The sequence below is a fragment of the Watersipora subatra genome, chromosome 1 (assembly GCF_963576615.1).
Source record: "Watersipora subatra chromosome 1, tzWatSuba1.1, whole genome shotgun sequence".
In the NCBI taxonomy this organism is placed as follows: Eukaryota; Metazoa; Bryozoa; class Gymnolaemata; order Cheilostomatida; family Watersiporidae; genus Watersipora; species Watersipora subatra.
The window spans coordinates 28,125,963-28,150,493 of record NC_088708.1 but is presented as its reverse complement, the minus strand read 5'-3'; the positions used below and the strand labels follow the sequence as shown (position 1 = coordinate 28,150,493).

General features: G+C 35.8%; 2 protein-coding genes across 3 annotated transcripts; one reads left to right on the top strand and one right to left on the bottom strand.

Moving 5' to 3' along the window:
• Positions 1-171: 171 nt before the first annotated feature.
• LOC137385998 (major facilitator superfamily domain-containing protein 10-like) lies at positions 172-19,827 on the top strand. 2 transcript variants are annotated; one of them, XM_068072640.1, is made up of 13 exons: positions 172-372; positions 6,385-6,586; positions 7,398-7,494; positions 8,162-8,265; positions 9,710-9,868; positions 10,268-10,325; positions 13,187-13,326; positions 13,655-13,751; positions 14,436-14,547; positions 15,458-15,513; positions 15,867-16,010; positions 18,936-19,073; positions 19,438-19,827. In XM_068072640.1, exons 1-13 carry the CDS (start codon positions 335-337, stop codon positions 19,548-19,550), a joined length of 1,458 nt encoding a protein of 485 aa, XP_067928741.1. In that variant the 5' UTR covers positions 172-334; the 3' UTR covers positions 19,551-19,827. The 2 variants fall into 2 exon arrangements, with proteins under 2 accessions (XP_067928741.1, XP_067928742.1); XM_068072641.1 differs by lacking the exon at positions 172-372 and adding an exon at positions 921-938.
• Positions 19,828-19,852: 25 nt separating this feature from the next.
• LOC137385999 (hematopoietically-expressed homeobox protein hhex-like) lies at positions 19,853-23,078 on the bottom strand. Its single transcript, XM_068072642.1, has 4 exons — positions 22,706-23,078; positions 22,213-22,403; positions 20,182-20,232; positions 19,853-20,044 (listed from the first exon to the last, which is right to left on the bottom strand). Exons 1-4 carry the CDS (start codon positions 22,845-22,847, stop codon positions 19,859-19,861), a joined length of 570 nt encoding a protein of 189 aa, XP_067928743.1. The 5' UTR covers positions 22,848-23,078; the 3' UTR covers positions 19,853-19,858.
• Positions 23,079-24,531: the final 1,453 nt, after the last annotated feature.

Genomic DNA, 24,531 nt, shown 5'->3' with positions numbered 1-24,531 from the left:
CAATAATGTAATTGGCTGAATCCTAGTTTAACATAGTTTTATTGGAGCGTTCCTACTTTTACAATCTTATGCCATTCATTTGTTCGCGCGTCTATAATGAGAAAATTAGTATAAGAGATCAATGACGGTTTCAATGCAAAAGGAAGGTCAAAACCGTCGTTGGCAGGAAAAGGTCTCCCTTGCATGAGTTGCATGACTGCAACGATGTAAAAAAACGTCCATTTCGCTTTTGTGAATTGTAGTATGCATTCAACAAGCTCGCTAAAACGTTTATGACGATTGAATTTTTTGTTTAAATGTTCTTTCTGCTCGAAAACATCACTTGCTTTGGTTCATGCCGACAGATTCCAATCTGCATGTTTTCATTTACATGTAGGTTATGAATAAATGGCACTGGGTGACTGGAGGCTGTCCATTATGGAATTTGGCTAGCTTCAAATGAAATTCAAACACATCTTGTGCTTTGTTATTGAAAATGTAAAAACTGCAGTAATAGAAATTAAATGCCTCTTACTCTTAGACATTTTCTTAAGTGCATAATTTATCCGATTACGTAAGACTATAAATGGGGTAGGTAAAATAGGAAGTATTGTTGTTTTCTACAAGCATTATAGGATTATATTGCAGTGTGTAATTTCACATTATAGTTCACATAACACATCACAGTTTTGCACCGTTTTTTCTGCAGAACATTGATTTTATTTTAATAACAAATAAGGTTATAGATACCGTTTTATCACCGCAAAAGCATTTGTGGGCTTATTAACTGTGATTTAGTAGTTAGCACACTGAACTTCCTAATGGTTTTAAATTGCTCCTGTGCAAAGGGAGACAACCTTGACAAAAACCTGAGGAAGGCAATGGAAGGCCACCACAGTGTCGAGGTAGCCATGAATCAATGGTAGATCACTGACTGGCAGCAGAGTGTAGGATTGTTGGTGAGCGACTAATATTTTCTACTTGAAAAGAGCCCATTTGATAAATTCGTCATGGTTCTTGACTTTATTTTGAGAACAAAAGTGAAACGGAATGTAGTATAACAGGAGACACAAGATAATTGACCAATCAGATCGCAACATGATATAAACATTAGTCAGTTAGCGTTCACTGAGGCATAATACAATGTTTCTCAGCACGCCTTTGCAAGGTTTATGCTGATGTTTTGTGTCAGGGGCTGGTGTTGTACCTTCCCCAATGGTTTTGTCAGGATGCTGCCTAGGTTATCGCTACTTGGTATGTACTGATATTCGGCTTCATCACGCTCACGAATGAAATGATATTGTAGGCCTACTCCTTCGAAACAACTTGTGAAATGTTTAATTCAAGCAATTGGAGAAGATCATGACATGAGAGATCTGCCTACAGCAAAATACTTTCAAATAACAATATACATAGCTTGTGGTAATAAAATTTGTTATGATTACATGTAGCTCATTAACAAAATTATCCAGATTTCAAGAATTCAAGCTTTTCTGCTCAATCTAGATGCACATTCTTGCAAATCGATAAAATCATGCTAAAAAGCTCACATCTCTTCTTTGTAAAATAGATGGTGAAGAGGTCCAATTTTCATTCTATATCACAACCTCTAAATCCAAATTCAAAATATAATTTACAAAAAGACTATATTTATAAAAGACAGTCTTGATGTAACGACGACAATCAGAAAGAAAATTAATGTGATAATATGCTTATTAGGACACTACAATGGACCACATAAAGTTATTATGCATGTAAAAGTGCTGTATATAGCATTAAAGCTTTTACGTGTACATGTATGTAGCTACTGCTTTTTTATAGGCTATTAAAACCTGTTTGCCATTTAGTCTTCTGAGTATCTATGAAAGGGATATATTTAACCATTTCATTTTAGACTCAGCTCACTATACTAGTGCATGCAAGCATGTGTGAGAATACAACAATGCTCCTAACAATGTCTGTCACTTTCTCCAAGTGTGTTTTATATATACAAAATGTTTGATGTAGAATATTTGGTAATAATGGCGGTATGCAACCAAGAACAGTACCGTTATTCTAGATTGTGCAGAGTTTGCAACTACTTGCAGTTTTCGCTTTTTCTGAGTGACTCTCGCTGAGTTACTGCCTCAGTCATCGTTAGTCCTATAACAGCATGCACTTCGTTTTCCTTTCCAGCTAAATCCTCTTACAGATTTTTTTCTGGCGTTTCTGCTGTGCTATGGCACTAATAAAAATGCAACTTACTTTTGGCTTTAAGTTCTTCACTCCGGTGGCAGTCATGTTTATGGGTAGGAGTGGACTCACACCACTGCTTAGTGGAGCATGAGAATCACAATTGTAGGCAACACAGCAAAGAAAACTAACTTTTTTGCAATCTGTTTTTCTCTTGGCAAGCAGTCGTGAATCTACGACAAGAGCTCATGTAATGCTCTGTTTTTATAATTTTAATTGTATGAAGACACTGTATTTTTAAAAAACATACTTTGTGGTGCTGCGGGGGCACTAGAAATGGTAACAAAATACATTTTCATTCATGCTCATTCTTACTAGACATGTATACTCAATCTGCTGACATCTCTAAAAGTTTATTTCCAGTTTATTGATCTGGCTGTATCTGAACGGTTTGGAACCACGCATGCATCACTACTAAATGCTAGTGCTAATTAATCACTTCAGTTCCACCTTAGATAACCAAAGCGTTTAAGTAACATATGCACATATAATACAACAGTGTCCTCATTTCATTGTTCATATAGATCATAATAGTTTCATGCAAAAAATAGCAGTTTCAGTTTGCTGCCTACATTGTTTTATTATACTATTGAAAATAAGCTTTGTAAGGTTTTTGTATGATACATTTCATCACTTCGTAAGGTTCTTAGATTTCTTCATCCCTTATGTTTAAACTTGAAATTAGCATCTTGATTCTGACAGGGATTTAATTATTTTGTTATACTCGGAACTATTTGTCATGTTATACAGGTTATGTAATGTATTTTCTTTCTGCTTATTTATAAATACAAGTTTTGTCAAATATAGTATAATTTTATTTCGATAGGTATGTATTCTTTTTATTTCTGAATATTAGGTTGAAAATACAAAATTGGTCTTTAAATTGCTATTTTTAGCATAGAGTATTTTTAGCTTTGTGTATTAACAAGTAAATTGGCGCCTACTGTGATTCCATGTATTTGCAAGTTTAAAAGGAAAAAAGAATGCTTTTGAATATGTCTGCACAATAATACTTATATCGCATTTGCTATTGAATAATATCACAAGTTTTTTGTCTACAAAAGTGTGAATTAATGAAATGAATCCATAATATCCATAGATGTAGTAAACCCTAGATTGGCGAATAGCTATCATTACAATGGAGCAAAAGTGAGGCCTATAATTGGCTGTTGTTCTCACGACGTTACGTTGCAGTGATTTCCATCATTGCAACAGAGCCTTCAGCTGAGCAATGAGTTTAGTGGTGAAAGCATGCTTGTCCAACTAGTTTGTAAGTCATAAACGTTACAATAAGACAAAATTCTTAGTGAAATGTCATCAGAGGAGACTACAACACCCCAGGTATGTGAACCCACAATACAAGTTTTAAATACTTAGTAAACTTAACCTTTATACGTGTACTATATCATTGGTTCACGTTGTAAGTTGCTACTGGAAACAAACTACCAACTCAACTGACTTGCTGAACTTACTTGTCTTATCACGGTCTCATAACAACAAACATACCTTTCTATGATTATTCTGAGTTGAAAGTGAAGTGAATGAATGCTTGGGACTATCAAAAGGAAGAGTGTCTCAACTGATTACAACAACATATATCACAAACTTGTCTCTCAGCTGATAGGGTTGTAATCTAGCTCGGCATGATTGATCAAATGCCTTTTTTGTCTTATTCCAAGTAATGTAATAATATTCATTCTACTACATGTATGTATTGTTAATGTTTAGGCTAAGAAAAAGTCAAGCCGCAGCTGGTGCTGTGCCTATGGATGTTCAAGCAATCTTGAGAAATGCCCAGATTTAGCGTTTCATCGCTTTCCAAACGGGAAGCGAGCTGAAATGCTTGGATAAAGGCGGTGCAAAGACAGGATTTTGACTCCAACATCAAGCTCTGTATTAAGCAGTGAACATGTTGAGAAAGACTGCTACGAGATTTCACCAGGTATTGGAAGAAAACCAATGCTAAAATCTGACACAATACCTACAATATTTACAGCTTATCCAACCTACCTTCAGCCAAAAGCTGAAAATACAGACACCAACCATAAGAACAGAAAGCCTGCCGAAAAGTGGAAGAACATCTCAGACAGCAGCCAGCACCATAATGCCTGACTCAGAAAATACTACACCTGGTGATACTACTATCCATGATGATGAGCAACCTGCAGCTTCTAGCAATCAGGACACACCTACAGCCTCGACAACGAGCTGCCGACGCGGTGGTAGACCTAAAAAGTCTGCTGTCACACGTATCTCAATATTAAATAGAAGAATCAAAACTCTACAGCAGAGAGTCTGTCGATTAGAGCAGAGGAATAGGATTTAAAATAATTTGATCACAATACTGAAAAAGGACAATAAACTTAACAATATAGATCTTAGATCGGTAGATGGATGTCTAGGAGAATTATTGTCTCATGTACAGCGCATGCACATTGCATGCACAGTGCATGCCACCAATCTACTCAAAACTATAGTAAATCGCTATATTAAAGTCAGAATACACTATGCCGCTTCAAAGCAGGAATCTAGTTCTACCAACCTTAGACAAAAACTTTCTCGTCTAGTTATTTTCAGTCATGTCTCATGGGTGTTTAATACAGTGGTCCAGCTTAACTGCTTCTAAATCTCATTTGATTCATTGGATCGTTATTAGTTTAATTTCTATTTGGTCAATCTTTGTATTATCAATGACTAGCTGTGCCACCCGGCGTTGCCCGTGTAATAGAAGAGTATTTGGACAGAAAATTGATTTGTATTTAACATACTGTATAACAACATTTGCCATTCTAACTTTCAAAGTACATATCATGAGAAAAGTTTTTTGTCTTATAAACAATGAGAAGTAGTGAGAGTTTTGCTATTAGCCAGTTTAATAATGTGAGCGAACAGCTTCTCGTGACGTTATGCTATGACCCGCATCACACGCAAAGCAGTTAGGTTTTGCTCTGATATAATGGCTTATATTGGCAGGCTAGCAATTCGACTTTCATAGTCTTGTGGGCAAGGCGTCAGACTGGTGAACAGCTTGGTCCGAGATCAAATCCTCTTTGGTACAGAATATTTACTCCCAAGATTTTAAGATCTATAGCCGGATTTCCGACGACGACACACGGACTTTGAGAAATATATATATATAGATAGAAGCTTCTAAATCATTAGTATTATCCATTACCATGTGTCTAAGATTCTTGCCTTTCTCATCCAAAGTCAGTTTTATATATTATCAATAAAATATGCAGTCTCACATGCACAAACTATGGAAAAATTGAGCAGTTTTTAGTGCCAAGTCAATAGGAGTTAATAGATCAGCTGATTCGCTTTACACATCACCATGATGTTGCGTCATGCTAAATATAGGCCTCACTTGTTTTGATTATTCATATATCTAGGGTTTACTATATCTATGATAATATCATTAGAAAGGTAGGAGCTACTAATCCAATAAGAAATATATATTATATCAGAGCATTAAAGTTAATTTCTTAAACATTTTTATATCTAATCAAGATATGTTGACATTTTTTGTTGCAAGGGTCAGTACACAACAGTGTACTGTTGTGTACTGTACTCTTGTATTGTTGCCCTGTACACAGTGTCTGGGCACAATACTTCCAAATTACCAACATGCAAATCTGATCAGCATTGTATGATTTCGTATTGTCCCATGAACACAAGAATCTCTTATAAACACAAGGATCCCTTATAAAAGCACTGATATCTTTGATAAGCTAGCCACTTTCATTCACTTGTGTGCAGTTTCTTGTGTGACAATTGCTGAATAGACTCAAAAGTGCATTTGTCTTACAAGTTTGTTCTGATTTACGGTGATGTACAAAACCCCTTGTGCAATGCCTCTAGCAACTTCTTTACCTATGCATTATTTTAACTAAAAATTGTTTACCTGTATTGACTTATTTTTGGTTCTATATGCAACACTTTTTTTTGCATGTTTTGCTCTATTTTCAGTGTTAAAATGTGGTATGAAATCGACTAAAATGTGTCAAGGTATGCCTTTGTCTCGCTTTTTCTCATCTCTTTTCAAGATTAATTTCATGCTGGATATTTCATTAGTTTTCGCTGTGGTATTCAAACTTATCGAATGTTTGTTTACTTTCCCAGATTATATTGCTGCCGTTTAATTTAGAATGAAAATGACATACTTTGTTGTAGAGTAGTCTCTACCATGCCAAGCAAGAGTGAGAAGACTGCTCACTTAGGGCAAGGAGATGCGGCAGAAAATGAAACACGGAAAATATCCACAACCAAACTTGGAATTATTATATTCATGTCCCTCTTCATTGATTTGCTTGGTTTCACAGTTATACTTCCAATAATGCCAAAGCTTTTGGAGTTCTATGGAGATCAAGGCTCTGTAAGTACCTTGTAGTTGTTTATTCTCTCAACAGAATAAGTTAACTCATAGAATTTCTTTCCGGTTTTTGTATAACTTTTTTAGAAATGACAATGGTTCACAAGTGTAAAAAATAGTTTGACTAAGAATATCATTCGTTAATTGTTTCAATATTGTTTACTGTTAAGAGTCATGATGTCTAGAGGGCATATTGCTTTTTTGCTATCAAATGTCTCTGCTAAGACATCATGGCTATCGGTTGTATCTTTTCCCAGCTTTCTTCAGGTTCTAAAGCATTAACGTGTAAGCTTGTGTTAAACACTAGCTGATTTTTTATTTTTATTTTGAATGCATTGAAGAATGTATCACTACTGAAAATGGGCATGCGATATTTTGCGATCAACATTTGTAAGATCTATATCAGTAGAAGAGCAGTTGTTTACAGTGGCACCGTTATGGTGGTATTGTGATGATCTTGGAGACTTGTGAAGTAGTCTTGGAAGATGTAGCAATGCATTTGTTATTTATGATAAGTACTTATACAGAAAATAATTGTGATGTAGAAGTGTACTATGTTGGACACTGCATACATTGCGCCGTCGTGTAACAACAATCTAAAAAGCCTGTCTTAATGTTTACAAGTTGTGGCTTCAGAGACACATAAAAACAGAAAGGAGATAACACTGATGACTGGGGGATGTGCGTGTGAGGGAGTTGAAAATCGTAATGCTAAACTGGACATTTTGGAGTTGTCAGCTATTGAATATGGTTGCAATAAACTACACCAGATAGTTTTCTGGTGCTCACTCATACACTCTGTTCTTTCTTATAGGATAGTCTTTACTTGGCTATGAAATCTTCAGTTGAAAGTTTTAGAGTCCTCGTAGGGGCACCAGACACTGCAAAATGGAATTCTGTTCTATTTGGAGGTGAGTAGTTCACTATCCAGCTTGAGAATAGGTTGGACTTCATTGTAGTGATGGTTATTTTATAATAATTCTATGATCTTTGTATAGACATTGCTTGAAATCTTAACCTTGTATAGTTGGGCGCTAGTCGAATTTCTGTCTCCTCGATAATCTTGCTGGATAGCGGATTGCTTCGAATCAACAATGACTTGAAGTGCCATCTTATTGCTGCCAACCCTTTAGCTTGGGGAACACACATTTACATAAAGAATGCATGCTTGAAGCATGTGAGCCAAATCATAAAGTTTGATAAATTTGAGAAAAGACTACAAAGGCTCAGAGTAAATGCGATAACATCACATCTTTGGTGTTGAATCAATGGATTTAGCCTTGCTTGCATCACATGTTAGTACTTGTTAACCTGTTGCGAGAGCATCTTAACTCGTTAGATATGTACAGACTTCAACTTCTTTTGGAATGATGATTTAAACTGAATTCTTTATACACATAAAAACACCACTATCAATAGTTTCTCAACATTAAATATGAAATGTGAAAGTAGGCAGCAGTAATGCTTCAACTGTGCGCAAAGCCTCGAACCATTGTGTACATTTCTGTTAATGGCCATAATTTATATTCCATAGAGAGTTTCTTTTTTGTTTCTCTACATAAACTTTCTTTGTTTTAGGGTTTATTGGATCTCTTTTTTCATTGCTCCAGTTCATAGCCTCTCCCTTTATTGGCGCTGCTTCTGATGTCTATGGAAGAAGGCCGTTGATTCTACTCACCATGGTCTGTGCCCATTAACTTTTGTCTTGTTTTTCATAGTCATCTGCAGCACATCTGTCTGTTTGTTAGCTGTGGGTACCATCTGTCTTTTGATTGGCTGTGGGTACCATCTGTCTGTTAGTTGGCTATGTGCCGTCTGTATGTTTGTTGGCTGTGGGTATCCTTGTCTAAGTCAAAGTCTCTGTCTTTTGATTGGCTGTGGGTACCATCTGTCTGTTAGTTGGCTGTGGGTACCATCTGTATGTTTGTTGGCTGTGAGTAGCATCTGCCTGTTTGTTGGCTGTTTTAACCATGTTTATGTTTGTTGCTAGTAAAGCTAATTTATTTCTGGTGCCTTGTTTCTGATGCTCTAACTTATATCCTGTAGTGTGACCTATATCTTGTAGTGTGACCTATATCTTGTAGTGTGACCTATATCCTGTACTGTATCATTTAGATTCTGTAGTGTGACCTAGATTCTGCAGTGTGACCTATATCCTGTAGTGTGACCTATATCCTGTAGTGTGACCTAAATCCTGTAGTGTGTAGTCGCTAATGAATATTGTCCACTACTTTTGAAGCTTTGGAAATTTCAATGAAAATTATCATTGATTGATGTTTTATCAAGGATTCAAGTTGTTACTTTGGGTTGGTCATGTGTCTTGTGTAGAATATTTGTCGGGGTTTAGAAGTGCATTATGAATGTTGTCTTTCTCTCTTAACTATATAAGGCCGTGAGAATTAACAATGCAATTTCAACTTTGAACGACGTATTTTATCAAAAAACATTTTTGGTTCGTATAAAATATTCATGAGATGCAAGGTTTTTGTTTGTTTCCTGGAACATCCATCACTGAAATATTATCATAAGATTCATTGCACCAGCTGCAGGCGATTGAGTTTCAGATGATACTGATATGTTAGAAAAAGAGCAGGTTTTCTGTATAAGAATTATTAGTTGTCTGCTCTTGACACAATCGGGCCATGTCCTAATATTAGGTTTAAAATAGTGTTATAGCCATGATGGTAATTATAGAGCATATAAAAAGCAGGGGTTTGGTTTGTTCATGATTTTTGGGTCATATGACCAAACACACCCAACATTATGCAGCAGTTGTGCAGTGAATGACAATTTGTTCTTCTTTGGATGAAACTTCATTTCTGTTAAAAGTCATGTCATATTTGTTTAGCATATGTGCTTTAGACAGTCAGAAACATGTCAGGTTTGCTTAGCATATGTGCTTTAGACAGTCAGAAACATGTCAGGTTTGCTTAGCATATGTGCTTTAGACAGTCAGAAACATGTCAGGTTTGCTTCTTCTCATATCCTGTGGGTTGTTATTGCTGACGCTGGCAATACATATTACCTATACACAGTATACACCAATACTTATTTGTGTATACTGACGACTGTTAGCTGTATTCTATTTTTTGTTACATACTATGCATGACTTCCTGTGCTTTGTAGATAGGAGTTGCAGCATCTTATGTTATCTGGATATTCGCAGGAAATTTCACTCTATTTGTAATATCCCGAGTGATTGGTGGCTTAGCTAAAGGCAATGTAAGCTTGAGCGTAGCCATAGTAGCCGATGCATACAAGCTGAGTGAGAGGGGACGAGGCATGGTACGTCTCAATATCAGTATTTTAGCCATTGCTAGAGTTCATAGCCACTATTGATTAGGACATAGTGTACTTTTACGTCTTCGGCAAGCCTTTATGGTGTAAATCCTTCCATGAGGGACGATATTGTAAGTGCTAGTAACTTCAGGTAGTTGGGCCCTAAATATGTGGATCTGTTCATTGCTGTTTGTTTATATTTCTTTGTTTCTAATTATACATTCACTTTCTGCAGACTTCTGTTTTTGTTACGCTAAACACATTTCTGGTAGTCAGAGTTGTTTTCAGCCTTTACTAGCAGATCGAGGTCATTGTATCAGCAATCATAAATGCTCTGGTTTATGTGTTATCGACTTGTTCAAGCCTTGAAAAGGCTTGATACATTTTTTATTGGGATTGTTACAGGCTCTTATTGGAATTGCCTTCAGTGTAGGATTTCTCATTGGACCATTGATAGGGGCAGGTATGTTACCACCCTCACTAGCGTTAATTGATTGGAATATTTTATTTATTTGTATTATATGTGAATAACTTATAACTCAGTCATCATTTTGGCAAGTTTGCTTCTATGTACAGATTTCATAATCTTCTTGCTTTTCTTCGGACATGCTAATAATTGGAGTTGTCTCACTTTTTGCTATATAGTCATCATAATAAGCTGTCAGTCTAGCTGTAGCTGTTTGCATTGTTTTCTAATCCGTTATTTTTAGCCTGCTCTATATTTTTCTAACTTTCACCATTTTTTTGTGTCTGTACCGACTTTCTTCATGTTCCTCTTGATTGTGTCTTTAAATCTCAAATAGGCTTTGCTGGGTTACACCGTTTTTTCAATCGGTGGTACACCAGCTCTCAGAGTAGGTAATCAGAGTTCTTCTCTCAACATGTTTGAACCATACAAAATTCATTTGGATAAGAATGGATTTGAGTCAAAGTATTACAACTCATCTCAATACCTCAGTATGCGAGATCTTATTCCTCCATGAGATACTCACGATGGATCATAAATGTCTTATTACATCATTTCTCATTGCTCACAGTCTGTCAGTTATCACACTGTAAACATTCCATGCCTTAATACCATACAGCCGAGCTGTCTGCGCTGTAGACCGATATACCTTGTATTTCACTTTGAAACTGGTGGCCGCCCTAGTCTAGTCCTCAAGTTTCCTTACAATGCATCACATTTCCGTCTCTCAAACAGATTTTATCATTCAGCTTAGCATTGTCGGCTACAGGACTTCCAATATATTTAGGTGTTTTGCTTTGTTCTAGATCTTCGTTGATGGCAATTGTAGTTGCTTGGGAGAAACTTCCTGAAAACTGGCACCTAATAAAGGCGCTCTGTTTTTTAATAATAATTTTGAGCCTGAAATTTCTGGCAACAAAGATGAATATTTTTTTAGTGCTACTGGAACACTATCATCAGCAAAAAAGCCATTTTTTCACTAACAGTGGTTATTTCGCTCTTTGGTTTGAATTGAACCGCGTTAAACAAATCTGGCTCTCTGCTGGTCTAGATTTAAACTTCCTGTAAGCTGTCATTGAAGGCTACTGTAAGCATGACAGTTGAATAGAGTAAAAAGTGTGTAAACATACTTTTACATAATTCGATTACTTACTTCAAAGTCACTCGAGACCATTCCTTCTTATAACTTCATTTAACTGCATGCCCTTATGGAGAGCTTCAATGATGCTACAATGAGCTTCAATGAAGCCTCTTTGTAAAGCCAAGCTTTTGGAGAACCTGCCAAAGACCGATTCTGGAGACTGTATTGCTTTTCTGAAATCAATAGATTCCTTGTTTCTTCAGTACCTTCTCTCGTACTTGTCTTAAGCAAAAAGCCATGTCTGTTGTACTCCTTCCGCCTCTGAACCCACACTGAGACGAAGGTAGTATTTTTGAGGTGATATGTGAATTGAACGATCTACATGTACTAGTATTCACAAGAGAGAATCTTGTCTGCAAGGGATAAGATGGATATGGCCCAGTTAGTTATTACCACATTCGTTTTAGACTCCACTCTGATCATTGACAGTGTTTGTATCCTTTCAATCTTTAGGTTCTGGTTGACTCCTTCAAACTGTCTGAATCATTTTGTGCAGTCTGGTAAGTTCTGACCATAATGTTTCTTACTTCAGATAGCTTACCATCTCAGCCATAGGTTTTCCCATTTTGCATCCGAGTAATGGCCAACATGCACTTATTCGTGTCAGTCGGGTCATCGCAAAACAGGATAGCAGGTCTCTGCACAGTGTGATTTTGGATCATCTCATCTATATCTTCCGATATGTTCAGTAGTTGGTTGAAGTGATCAGAGAATAATTTGCAAGATTGTGTTTATTTCCTGTAGAACTGTGGTTCAATTATGGTCGATAAGTTGTGCAAGTCCTCTTTGTTTTGGGCCACAAGTGTTCTGGTCTGGTTTAAGATACTTCCATATTCCTTCTGTTTGCTGGAGGTTGATGCTCCTGAAACCTTTTTCTCTTACCATCGATTCCTTATTTTTCTAGTGTACCTTGGAAGCTTTCACTGGGCTTTCGAGTACTCTTTTCTCTCTAGCCTGGTGTTACACATAAAAAAGCTTGTTTCATTCAATTCTGTTTCTCATTGAGCTGTGCGCACATCATGCACATTAAACCCGTCTGTGTGTTTTATACTTTATGTTCTGAACGCATCGATGGCAGTAAAATACACTGTTTCTTTCAATAATTTTTGCGTTTACTCCAAATCACCTTGCTCTGCGTCTCAATGTTCCAGAATAATGTTCATCAGCTCTTTTGGTTCGTCTTGGCTCACCTGATTTCTCAGCACACTTGTACTCAGCTTTTGTGGTGGTCTAATCTCTGTTTTGTGTGCATGTCACTCCATTTAATCATCAGCTTTGATCTTAACACCACATAGCTTTTCTTACAGTTTGCTATATCTGCAGTCTCCTAATATTCTCCACCTCTTATACACCTCTATGTCAGATAGTGATATAAAGGTGTACATGATCTTACGTACCTCGTTTATAAAACATCGGTTTATTGATCTTCGAAAATCAACAACTTTGAAACTACGTGATATGTGTATATTTTTTTAAATAAAAGCCTCAAACGCTATACAATATTTGGTACTGAAGCATAAGACCTGATGTGATGGATATGTATGTATGTGTACTTTTTAGACATGTCCATTTATGTTGTTATCTCATCTGAAAGTATTTGGCACCACCAGGAGAGTATCTCCAATTTAAAATTTTAATTGGATTGGAATTACGTATAATTGAAATAACAAAATAATTTGCATATTCTGTACATATTTCTGTGTATTGTTTACTATAGGGTTTGCGGCGGGTGCAGTACCTGCAGTGGGTGTCGGTGAATTTTTTGTGGCGCCAGCATTGTTTGCTCTTTCTATGGCGATCCTTGATATTCTCTACATGTACTGTGCCTTTGAGGAAACACTTATTGAGTCCAAAAGGGTGAGTTGTTATGCGCTCTGTCACAGGCAGTATCAGATGTACATAACAGTGATCCTTTATTGGTGAGGAGTTAGATGAGTGACTACAAATGTTATTAGAGGTCCTGAGCATGTATATTGACTGTTTAAATTTTAAACAACACAGTATCTTCTTTCAGATGACTGCTAGTTCAAGATCTTTTACCTTCCATTAATAAATGTTAATGGTAACACACACGCAGCAGTTTCATGGCTTTCAGCAGGTCACACCTTGTAATGTACTAGTGACAGAGATATGTCTGTAGCCTATAGTTGTCCGCTTTATTTCTCACATAGCTCTCTTATTTTAGGCTAAGTCACTATTTTCCACAGAAAACAATGTCTTTGACCTGATAAATCCAGTCTCGCTGTTTCTATTCAAAGCTGTACCTGGTGTTGCACCTGAAGGTGGGTCTCTTCAATCTGTTATAAGCTAACAGTGCGTGTTACTATGAGTTAGCTCTTGACTGCTTGTAGAATGATCAGTTATAGCTGGTTATAAACATGGAGTGATTCTTTATCACATGTACATGCATACAGACATAGAGTGATCACTCATAACAGAATACAGCACAGACATAGAGTGATCAGTCATAACACAGTGTATTACAGGCATAGAGTGATTGGTCATAACAAAGTGCATTACAGACAGATGGATCTGTCATGACAAACTGCAGTACAGACATAAAGTGATCAGTCATAGCTAACTACAGCACAAGCATAAAGTGATCAGAGATAACAAAATTTCAGTACAGATATAGAGGGATCAGTTACCACAAGCTGGAGAGCATAAATTGATCTATTGAAATGGACTGTAGAGCATAGAATTATCATTGGCAATAGATTGTCAGTATAGATCAAGGCATCACACTTGACTGGTACAATAGTGAGCTAAAATAACTTGCAGAACATGAGAGAGTGTTGGGTCGAAATTAGCTTATGATTTTCTCATATTTCATTTTCATTCAATTATTATGATCATTTCACTTTTTCATTTGTTCATAGCATTTGCTGTTGAAGATATGCTAGGTTTGCAGATCAGCTGTAAATGCATTTGTGCTCCAACAAAACAATCTCATCTACACATTCTAGAAAAGAGAACCATGAAAAGGATTGGATTTATCTACTTCCTCTACATCTTCCTCTATTCTGGAGTAGAATTTACTTTGACATTTTTAACGTATCTCAAGTTCAACTATAACAGGTAAGTAACTGCTACTTGTATGTATGTATTCTATAATCTTCAATTCGTTTTAATAGAGCTGTCGAGGTAGGTCTAAGTGGCCAAGTAAGTTAGACTTACTTTATAAGTTTCTCTTTCTGAATCGTACTCTAGCAACAGATTTATTTATTATAATTTACGGGTAGGCTAGAGTTATTTGTTCACTTTATTCATAGTACTCTCTTCCAATTGGCCGATGCTGTACAATCTATGTACCTCAATTAACTCTGTATCGAGTTGGCTGCACATCATCTCTCATTGCTCACTAGTAGGCCCGCTATAGAATGTTCCAGAAATCTCTTATTGCTGATAGATGTGAACTATACTTTTAGCCTGTGCACATTTCATAAGAGGTTGGTTGTTGAACCAGTGTCTGTTCAACTTGCTTTGTGACAATTTCTTGTTGTAAGTCTCTAATCTTATGATGACCTCATGACCGATCATGGCTAGAACTGCCTACTGTGTATTTCTGCTGCTGATAGTCTGCAATTGTCTGAACTGTTTGGTATCAGTGTACCTTGTATTGTCTAAAGCAATCGTAACACAAACCACACAAGTGTTGAAAATCTTATCTATGAGAGTACATGAAAGTCTATGGCTTATAAAATTGATGATAACAGGCCAAAAAGTAAGTCGTCATATCGTCTACCAAGCTCATATCGATTGGCCAGTGTACAAGGTCAGGCTTCATAGCCTAGTCTCAGTACATAATGTACTGTAAAACATCCAATTGAACGCCACCTCTATTTGTCCACTACTATAGAGAAATGGTTGAAAAATAGAGTGTCATGGGTCGTTCAATTAAAGGTTGTACGGTATGGTATGTCTTTTATACTTTGTATCAACCCATATTGCGTGTGGAAAGAATTATGATATTATTATGATATTGCAGCATGCAGCAAGGCAAGATGTTTTTCTTCATCGGATTAGTGATGATACTAATACTAGGTGAGGACTATAGTTCCCTATACATAGTTCCCTATATATTCACTCGTGTTCTCTACCTTATCTTATCCTTCTGGCTCATGCGCCGGCACCAAATCGATTTGAACCACAGGCTAGGTAATAATGCATTGGTGCCTGCCTGATTAGAATGGCATGTGACACAATGTGACACCAAGTCTTGTAAGCTTAAAAATTATAATACATTGTCTGATCTGAATGTGTCATAAATAGGAGCAATTTTCCAATGAATTTGTGAATTTATTTCATACTACACAAAGTGTGTGTCAGCCACTCTTTGTATGTTGATGTTTATATCTGTTTACCAACCCTTACGTATTCGGTCTTCTCTATGACAGGTGGTTATACAAGGAGGCGCCCTACTGGCACTGAAAAATCTACAGCTCTCTCCGGGATAGTTCTACTCATGCCTGGTGTCCTCTGCATTGGTTTTGCTCAAAGTGCAACTTTGTTGTATACAGGGCTGTTGATGTTTGCTTATGGTAAGCTTTTACAATCTTCCAAATCCTGTGAAAGGCAGTAATTTTTTATATCGGGAAGTTGTTTTCTCTTTGTGAAGTTTGAATGGCGTTTCTTTGGAGATAGATTGCGTTTAGGGTGCTCTTTAATTAGTCTGGACTAGCGGTAAATGTTAGACGTATTTGAGCTTGTGTACACAACTCCTCAAGGATGTAGCAAGTGTACACACCTCAAAAACGTAGTAGGTGTACACACCTCAAAGATGTAGCATGTGTACACACCTCAAGGATGTAGCAAGTGTACACACCTCAAGAATGTAGTAAGTGTACACACCTTAGAGATGTAGTAAGTGTACACACCTCAAGGATGTAGTAAGTGTACACACCTCAAGGATGTAGTAAGTGTACACACCTCAAGGATGTAGCAAGTATACACACGTCAAGAACGTAGCAAGTGTACACACCTCAAGAACGTAGCAAGTGTACACACCTCAAGAATGTAGTAAGTGTACACACCTCAAGGATGTAGCAAGTGTACACACCTCAAGGATGTAGCAGGTGTACACACCTCAAGAATGTAGTAAGTGTACACACCTCAAGGATGTAGCAAGTGTACACATCTCAAGGATGTAGCATATGTACACACCTCAAAAGGATGTAGCAAGTGTACACACCTCAAGGATGTAGCAGTGCACACACCTCAAAAATGTAGCAAGTGTATACACCTCAAGGATATAGCATTGGATGGACACTGTAGGCTATTAACAACAAATGGCATTTCCCAAGCTGTGCTTTAGGGCGTTACAGGGATGATGTAGTACATTACTAACCAATGACTGATTAGTTGTCATGTTCATTTGTGTATGGTTGCTTATATTACCTCCAGTAAAGCTGGTCTTTGTGGATGCTATGTTATAAAAATTTAATAAAAAGCTTTTAAAGTGAAATGAAGAAGATATTGTATTTACAAACTTTAGATATAAACCAATGAAACTGTGAGTTATGGCAACCCCAGGATGCAAAAGGGAGCATCAGAAATAAACTACCTCATTTATATATGTCATTTATATATGTCATTTATATATGTCGTTCAATCAGATTTAATATTAAGGGTTTTTGTTTAATTTAAAATGCTAAATTGAAGGCTTTTACTACAGTAAGGAAGCAGACTACAATTTATTTCTATTTTGAGTAAAAATTTCAGATCAACAGAAACTTTTGGTGGCACATTTTCCAAGTGTTCGAACGAAACAACCTAGGGGCACACAACTCTGTTAACCCAATGAAAGTAAATAATGCTGAGACCATTTGATTAGCAATGGGTATTAGTTGATCACTGTGTAGCACCAGTCAATATTTCAAATTATTCACAACATATAACTAATGATTAATCTAAAACAAAATGTTGTCAGTTACGCTGTTCAGTAGCCACATCACTGTATCACGGACAATTTCACACGCATACATTGTGGCAGTAGTTAGTTTGTTAGCAAGACAACAATAACTAATTAAAAGGCAATCTTGACGCCATGTAGTCATTGTGTATGAAAGAGGCGGGGAAAAAAACTTATTAACTTCATTTTTATCAACAGAAAAAATTCTGAAATTTGTTTCATGTACCGGAAACACCGAGAGAACATTGTCATAGACTGCTACTCTGGTAGGAGTTAACATAATCTGCACTGCTAGCATAGGCGGCTGTCTTTCATGTGTCTTATTTAGCAATCTGATTGGCTGATAATCTTGAAGATTGGTGTTATCTAGGCCTTTTTGTTTAATTGTTTGTTTCATCTGTCAATTGCGCATAAAGATGTTTTGCAGGAAAGATATTTAGCAAAGCAAACACTTGATGGTTTGATGTTCAATTTAATCCGCATGAGAGACTAATGACAATGCGTCTCAATTTGTTGCATATGCACTCTGATTGGCTATTCATGACGGATGACTTGGTAGAATATCATATGAAATGAAGTTGTCACATCGTGGTTGCTAAGACTGTGGCGCAGTGTATCAATAATCACTTTTATGAAGCCTTTGATCTTTTCTCAGTCTGTTGTAATTGTTAACAGATTTTTGTTTTCATTTATAATTGACCAAGTCATCAGTCAGCGTATCAAATACTTTACAAAGTAATAGCTTATAATTCACAATTATATTTTAACAAATAACATTGCCAAAATGGCTTAGCTAACATAGCTAACTCTAAGAGGGGAGGTAATCAACAAGAAATAGCCTTAGCAAAAGAAGGCTGCTGGGAAAAAATGGTGTTATCCACAGTTCAATCAGGTCTATCGATGGTCATATTAAAATGTCTGAAAAGTGATGCTAATTTGAAAGTTTGTTGCTCATGGCTCCTCAGTCATGATAAAATACTCTTCATATCTATGCAGCGTAAGGACATTCAATCCTTTTGTTTTTCTTGCTAATCAGAGTTGGTGTTGACAGAGTAAATCTCGTGGAGTCATTCTGGGTCTATCAATTGAAGACTAATACAGGCATCTTTTAATCGAGTGGCTCGTCTGATAGGTTTGGCAATAATTAGTAACACCATTGATTGATAGGCGCTAACAACAAGCGACGATTGTGTTTTCTTTTCAATATTCTTTACATGTACGAGTCAATACATCAGACAGACTTTTTGAATTTGAAGATGCATGACGCTAATTGTAAAAACATATATTTTCCATCATTTTTCATTGCACTTTGCTTGCCTCTGGTTTACTCATTATGATCATATGATTCTATTATAACCATTATTATGCATAAAGAGTAAGGGATGCAGTTATAGCCTGTTTCAGGCACCTGTGTGTCAGTGTCATCTATAAGATCTCCATCTTTTCAGCTAGCTAGATGAGCCAGATAAAGCCATCATGGCTCTTATCTCTGCGGTTGCAATAGCAATTAGCTGCCATAGCTTCTTTTTATCTCCATGTTTCTCTTTTGTCTCAGCATCATCAACAGTCGTGCCTAGCATGACTACCCTTATTTCTGTCTACGGAACTGAGAGTCAGAAGGGATCAGTAATGGGTGTATTCCGTGCTTTAGGAGCCCTGGCTAGGGGTCTTGGCCCGCTTTCAATCTCAGCCGGTGAGCTTTTAGTTATGTCTTTTGTGTTAAAATTAATTGAATAATTTGTTTATATATGGAAATAGTATGGCCAGGCTTTCACAAAGGTGTTTATGTGGTATTTATGAAGGTTTATATTGATAATAGGAGGATTTCGTAACCTTGTCCGCTATTCTTCATAGAAGTCTTTGCAATATTTGTGATTACATATGTTATTGTAGCATCTCTGCGGGATATTTTTAAAGTAGAATTGGCATCTTGACCTCTCGGACTAATGTACTTCCTTATCAAGAGGATTAAAATTAATGCTCACTCCCTATCAGCTTATATCAATCATGTGGGTCTTCTTCATCACTCTCTGTATCTCACCGTTTCCATATTGTAGTTTACTGGAGTGTTGACTCAGAGACGTGCTATATTATCTCAGCTTGCGCCATGCTCATACCTTTAGCTCTGCTCGCCACGACTAAGGTGAAGGCCAGCCCAAAACAGGACTAAACATCTCTCATCAATTATCCACAATTGTTCCATTCCATTTATTTGACATAACGTTCCAAAAATAAGATTTGATAGATCTCTCTAATTATTAGAGCTATATCAACTTCCCATAGACATCGCATTATATGCAGATAATGTACTTTTATAGAGGCTCAACTAACACATGATGTATACAGTTTTTAAGGTCGACTAACTGGTGCTCACGCAATAGTTTCATATCTAAGTCTATGGAAAATATATACAGTACAAAGATTTGGAAATATAACTTGCATGAGTATATCTATGTATCTATTTGAGGTATTGCACAACTACTCAACGTCTATCTCACAGTCAGATGTGTTCGTTAAATCTTCTCCTATGTCTACCGGTTCATTATCATCTTCCATCAACATTTCTTGTCCCACTTGTTCGCTGTTGTCTTGGGGACACACAACATTTGCATTCTCCAGCTCATTTATGAAATTTGCTGTTAGGCCGCTTGCCTGTTTACTATCCTGCAACAGAAAGTTTGTCTATTCCATTCTATCTATATATCAAAGCTGTCCTACGGTTTCAAAAAATTTTTTTACTTTAAATTGTCTGTTAGCTGGAGGTAAAGAATATCATTTTAATTGCGGTTCAATTGCCTTACCTGTCGCAGTCTCCTCCATTTAGCTCTTCTGTTTTGAAACCAGGTTTTCACCTGAAATAGAAGTGAAAACTCTTTAATTCAGTGTATTTCTGTCTAGCATTAGCTGTCCATTTTTGTCTAACATTTGTCTATTTCTATCTAGCATTTGTTCATTTCTGTCTAACCTTGGTCTGTTACTATCTAACATCCATTCATATCTACCTAACATCTGTTAACTCCGTCTAACATATGTTTATTTCTCTTTAACATCTGTTCAATTCTGACTAACATTTATCTATTTCTTTCTAATATTTGTTCATTTGGCCGTCTAACATCTGTTGATTTCCATCTAATATGTGTCTAATCTTCTCTAACATCTGTCCATTCATGTCTAACATTGTCCATATGTTTCTGATTAACATCTGTTGATTTCTGTCTAACAATGTCTATTTTTTTCTAACTTGATCACATCTATATGTAAGTATTTCAGTAAGCCAGTCGGAATAAAGTCATGAATGCCCAGCAAAGAAAAATGGCCAGGCTGCTCCACTGTGCAACTAAGACTTACTCGTTAAGTTTTTATCTCCTGCTGTTTTCAACTACCTGGTTATACATTAGTTACTTAAAAGTTATAAATACATAACTTCTGGCATCGCAACCATGGTGATTGCTATATTTTTTTATTTGTCACAAAATAATCTACCTTTGTATCTTTCTATCGCTTACATCAAAACAAATGACGTTCAAATAGGAAATACTTGCAATCAGACCAATTAAGGTCTATCTTATCGTAAAGGAGACTTAATATTTTCCAGGTTTGTTGTTTATATTAGTGTATCGCCGACTTTAGGCTAGTATATTGCTACTGCAAACATGACACGGTTGACTCAAGGGCTTAGCAATGAATCTAATCCCGACCATTTAGATACGTCCTATCAGCTACAAGGCTCCCTATAATGCCAATTAAGCTCTGATAAAAAATATTGCGCAGTAGCTTGCTTTATAATTTGTTGAATGAAGCTCAATTTGGCACCGTCGTGTCTATCTCCATAAATACCAACTTTCTTGATAGCAGATTGGACTGCTTTCAAATTTTTATAATGTAATCTCCGAGTGGGGTCTCACTATTTGTATTAGCCTTAACACCAGCTAATATGCACGCATATATTTTCAATTTTAGCATGTGTCAAAGATTATCTCTAAAAAGAAATATCCGGTTATATTCTTGATATATTAGATAGCTGTTGCTAAAGCAGATGAATTCTTGATTTTTGTTTTATCTGATGCATACAGTCAACACTCCAATCTGATTTGGTAGTTAGGTCTTTCTTACAATATTTCATATTAAATGCAGTTCAACTACATCCAAGATAGCTGTTTAAATACAAACACAAGCTGTATATGCCATTGATACAAGAAGCTATAATTTGCTAGTGTCAGCATTCACAACAAGATCAAAAGTTAGCTAGAACCTTTTTTTTTATCTCTGATGCTTTGTGTTTTACAATATTTTCAACTAAATAAAGCTTAATCTCTTGAAAAACATAATCAATATATGACGGTGTCATTAATGACTTAATTAAGTCATTATATTTAATGACTTAATGACACCGTCAGCTGGAACTAATACTAGGAAGTGAAACTATTTGTTGTAATATTGGTTACTGTTCAAAAGAGTACACAAAAGATGTTTGACATTAACAGCATTAACTAAACGATGTTAATTGTTATTGAAGGTAATCAATTTCTATTAGATGATTTTGTTTCAACACTCTTTAAGTAAACAGTTGAATAATAATTAAAAGCAATTGATGTGCTTTTATATATGCCTAATGTTACAATGTTTCAAGACCGAATATATTTAGTTCATGCTGCATAGTATTTTATCAGACAAAACAGTGCGAAAGGTTTTACAGAACATGAATGTTGAATAGCTAGAAAGAATGCGCTGTTTTAACCGTGTTTGTATTACATCGGCTCTTTCAAAAGTGAGAGCCTACTTGCTGGTCTAACCAGTTAATAACACAAAACATTCTATCTAAAATTGCTTACCTGTCGTTCAGAAAGTTGTAATTTTTTTGCCACTTTCTTTCGGTCATTCGGAGATAAATACTTTTGACTTCCAAATTTCTTTTCTAACTCTATTGTTTGGTCATTTGTAAATCGCACTTGTCCACCCTTTCGCTTGTGAAATGGAATGGAAGAGAAAAATGCAGACCATGGATTGCTGAAGGCTCTCTGGTCTGTAAAGGTTAATAATATATGATGTTGGCAGATATATAGAATAGTAAAGCTGTAAATATTTCTTCAATTGGCTGCTTTTAAGCACCTTCAGCCAATCATGTCAGGGAATCAATACAATGTTTTACCTTAAAAATTTTTTAGGGATGTCCAGAAATTCAAATGTAAACAAACATTACAAAATACATAAATCTTTAGAAAAATTGCAGTCTCTAAATTATACAGCTTTTAAAATATCTAAAAACACACATCTTGGTACATGCATAGCTAAGCTTAAAATAAAGGATTCATACAATCAAGCCACCTTGCAGGAGAGAGTCCAGGTACATGCTTTGGTATAATGATTCCAGGTCTGTTTTCCAAGGCGTCGAATATAATGAAGGTGTTGGAGGTAGGCACCTATTCGCTATCCCTGCTAGCTGATACTGTTCATGATTCATAATCATTGGTGCTTGAGCAGCCGCTGCCGATGCTGCCGTTGCATATTGTTGTGCAGCATTACATCTCAGTTGAAGGTCTTTGTATCCAAAGTCAGTTTCTGTTGTTAAAGTTAAATGCTTCTGTGCCGTGATTGGTGGCAATACAGCAGTTCTGAGTGAGAGAGGAGATGTTGAACTCTCTAAATGACGATTTTCTTGTTTGTGAGACAATATATGGTCGATAGAGAATGATCTGAGTAAATCTTTGTTTGCTGCCATTGCTAGCTCTTTCAGTAGCAGCTGTAAACTGCTTCAAATGTCCATTAGTGATACCAATAATAATAGATAGGGTGACTCCATTAGCCAATTCTCTGATCAGCTTCTAAACGAGGGATTTGATTGGTTGATATTCTTGAACGAGTCACAAGGCAGCGACTTGATCAAAAAGTAAATACAAACGAAATACGCAATAATACTGTTGATATCATACAATTTCAACATCCAATATTATTGTCAGTTGAAGTTATTTTTAGTTCTTTACGACAAAACATTATTAGTTTAGTTTCTAATTTGCATTTGGTTCAACCATTTTTTTATTTTATATCATGCTGATGTTTTGTGATTTTTTGAAACAGTTATTACATGAAAAAAATTATAGTTTTTTTACAATTGTTTGTGTATTAAATAAGCTAATTGAAGAATATGTGTAATAAAATCAATTTTATGTGACTTTAAGATTTTAAAATACTTCAGGTGCAAAGAAACAGTGTATTTATATTCATTGAAATTTATTCCTTAAAGCAGAGCAGCTAAAAATTAAAAGACTATATATTAAATTATTAAAGTTTCTGCCAGCAGTTCCAGTTCTGATGAAATAAATTTTCCAAGGCAAGGAATTTGAATAACACTAATGAATTTTGATTCTAAAATACATTGCAATAAATTTTTTAAGTTGTTTAAAAAACTTATTGACAACAAAAACTTTAAAATCTTTTATTGTTTTCTTCTAAAATATTTTAAATTTTAGTTATAGTTTTATTGACTAAAAAGTTTAAATACGATCATTCTACGTTATTGTTGGTTCAAACCATCTGTTATCTTTTTACCTGAATATTGAGCTTAGGTATAAAAGCGCAGCCATGTCATAGAGTTCTAGAATAATTGACTTGAAAACAGCAGGTTAAAGTCCAATTCCCAAAAAGGTACTAGTTGGAGGAGCCTTTCATCTTAAATTGTTCTCACCGCCAAACTTTCAATCTAAATTTGCATGTTGTAGCCACTCCAAATAGATTTGTTAAAAAAGGAAAAAAATTCAGCCAAGTTGCAGTTAGCCTATTTTCAACTTCGTTTGGAAAAAACATTTTTATTATGCAATATTTAAAATGATAAGAACAAAAGTAGAATTATTTGGCATTTATGCTTGTAGAAACGTTACCTTCTGTATGCTACAACAGACACCAACTAGTAAATATTATTGGTGAGTTTAAAAGTTCTAAAACCAGATGACTGCTAAAGACTCAAATTCAAGCTCTCATCAAACCTACGTAATACCTGTAAGGAAAGATGTTAAACTTTAGAACATTTTATTTTTAAAAAAGTTTCAAAACAATTACAATAATTTGTTTGTTACTTGTAATGACTATCCAGTCTCAACAAACTCACAACTGAATATGAAATATGCAACTAGACTTTTCAGGTGATAAGGCTATCA

Coding starts and splice junctions, on each gene's coding strand:
- LOC137385998 (XM_068072640.1), top strand. CDS start 335: ATGCCGACAGATTCCAATCTGCATGTTTTCATTTACAT. Junction 8,266..9,709: donor CGTTGATTCTACTCACCATG/GTCTGTGCCCAT, acceptor TGTGCTTTGTAG/ATAGGAGTTGCAGCATCTTA. Junction 9,869..10,267: donor GTGAGAGGGGACGAGGCATG/GTACGTCTCAAT, acceptor GGATTGTTACAG/GCTCTTATTGGAATTGCCTT.
- LOC137385999 (XM_068072642.1), bottom strand. CDS start 22,847: ATGATTATGAATCATGAACAGTATCAGCTAGCAGGGATAGCGAATAGG. Junction 22,404..22,705: donor CCTGGACTCTCTCCTGCAAG/GTGGCTTGATTG, acceptor TAACCTTTACAG/ACCAGAGAGCCTTCAGCAAT. Junction 20,045..20,181: donor AATGGAGGAGACTGCGACAG/GTAAGGCAATTG, acceptor TTTCTGTTGCAG/GATAGTAAACAGGCAAGCGG.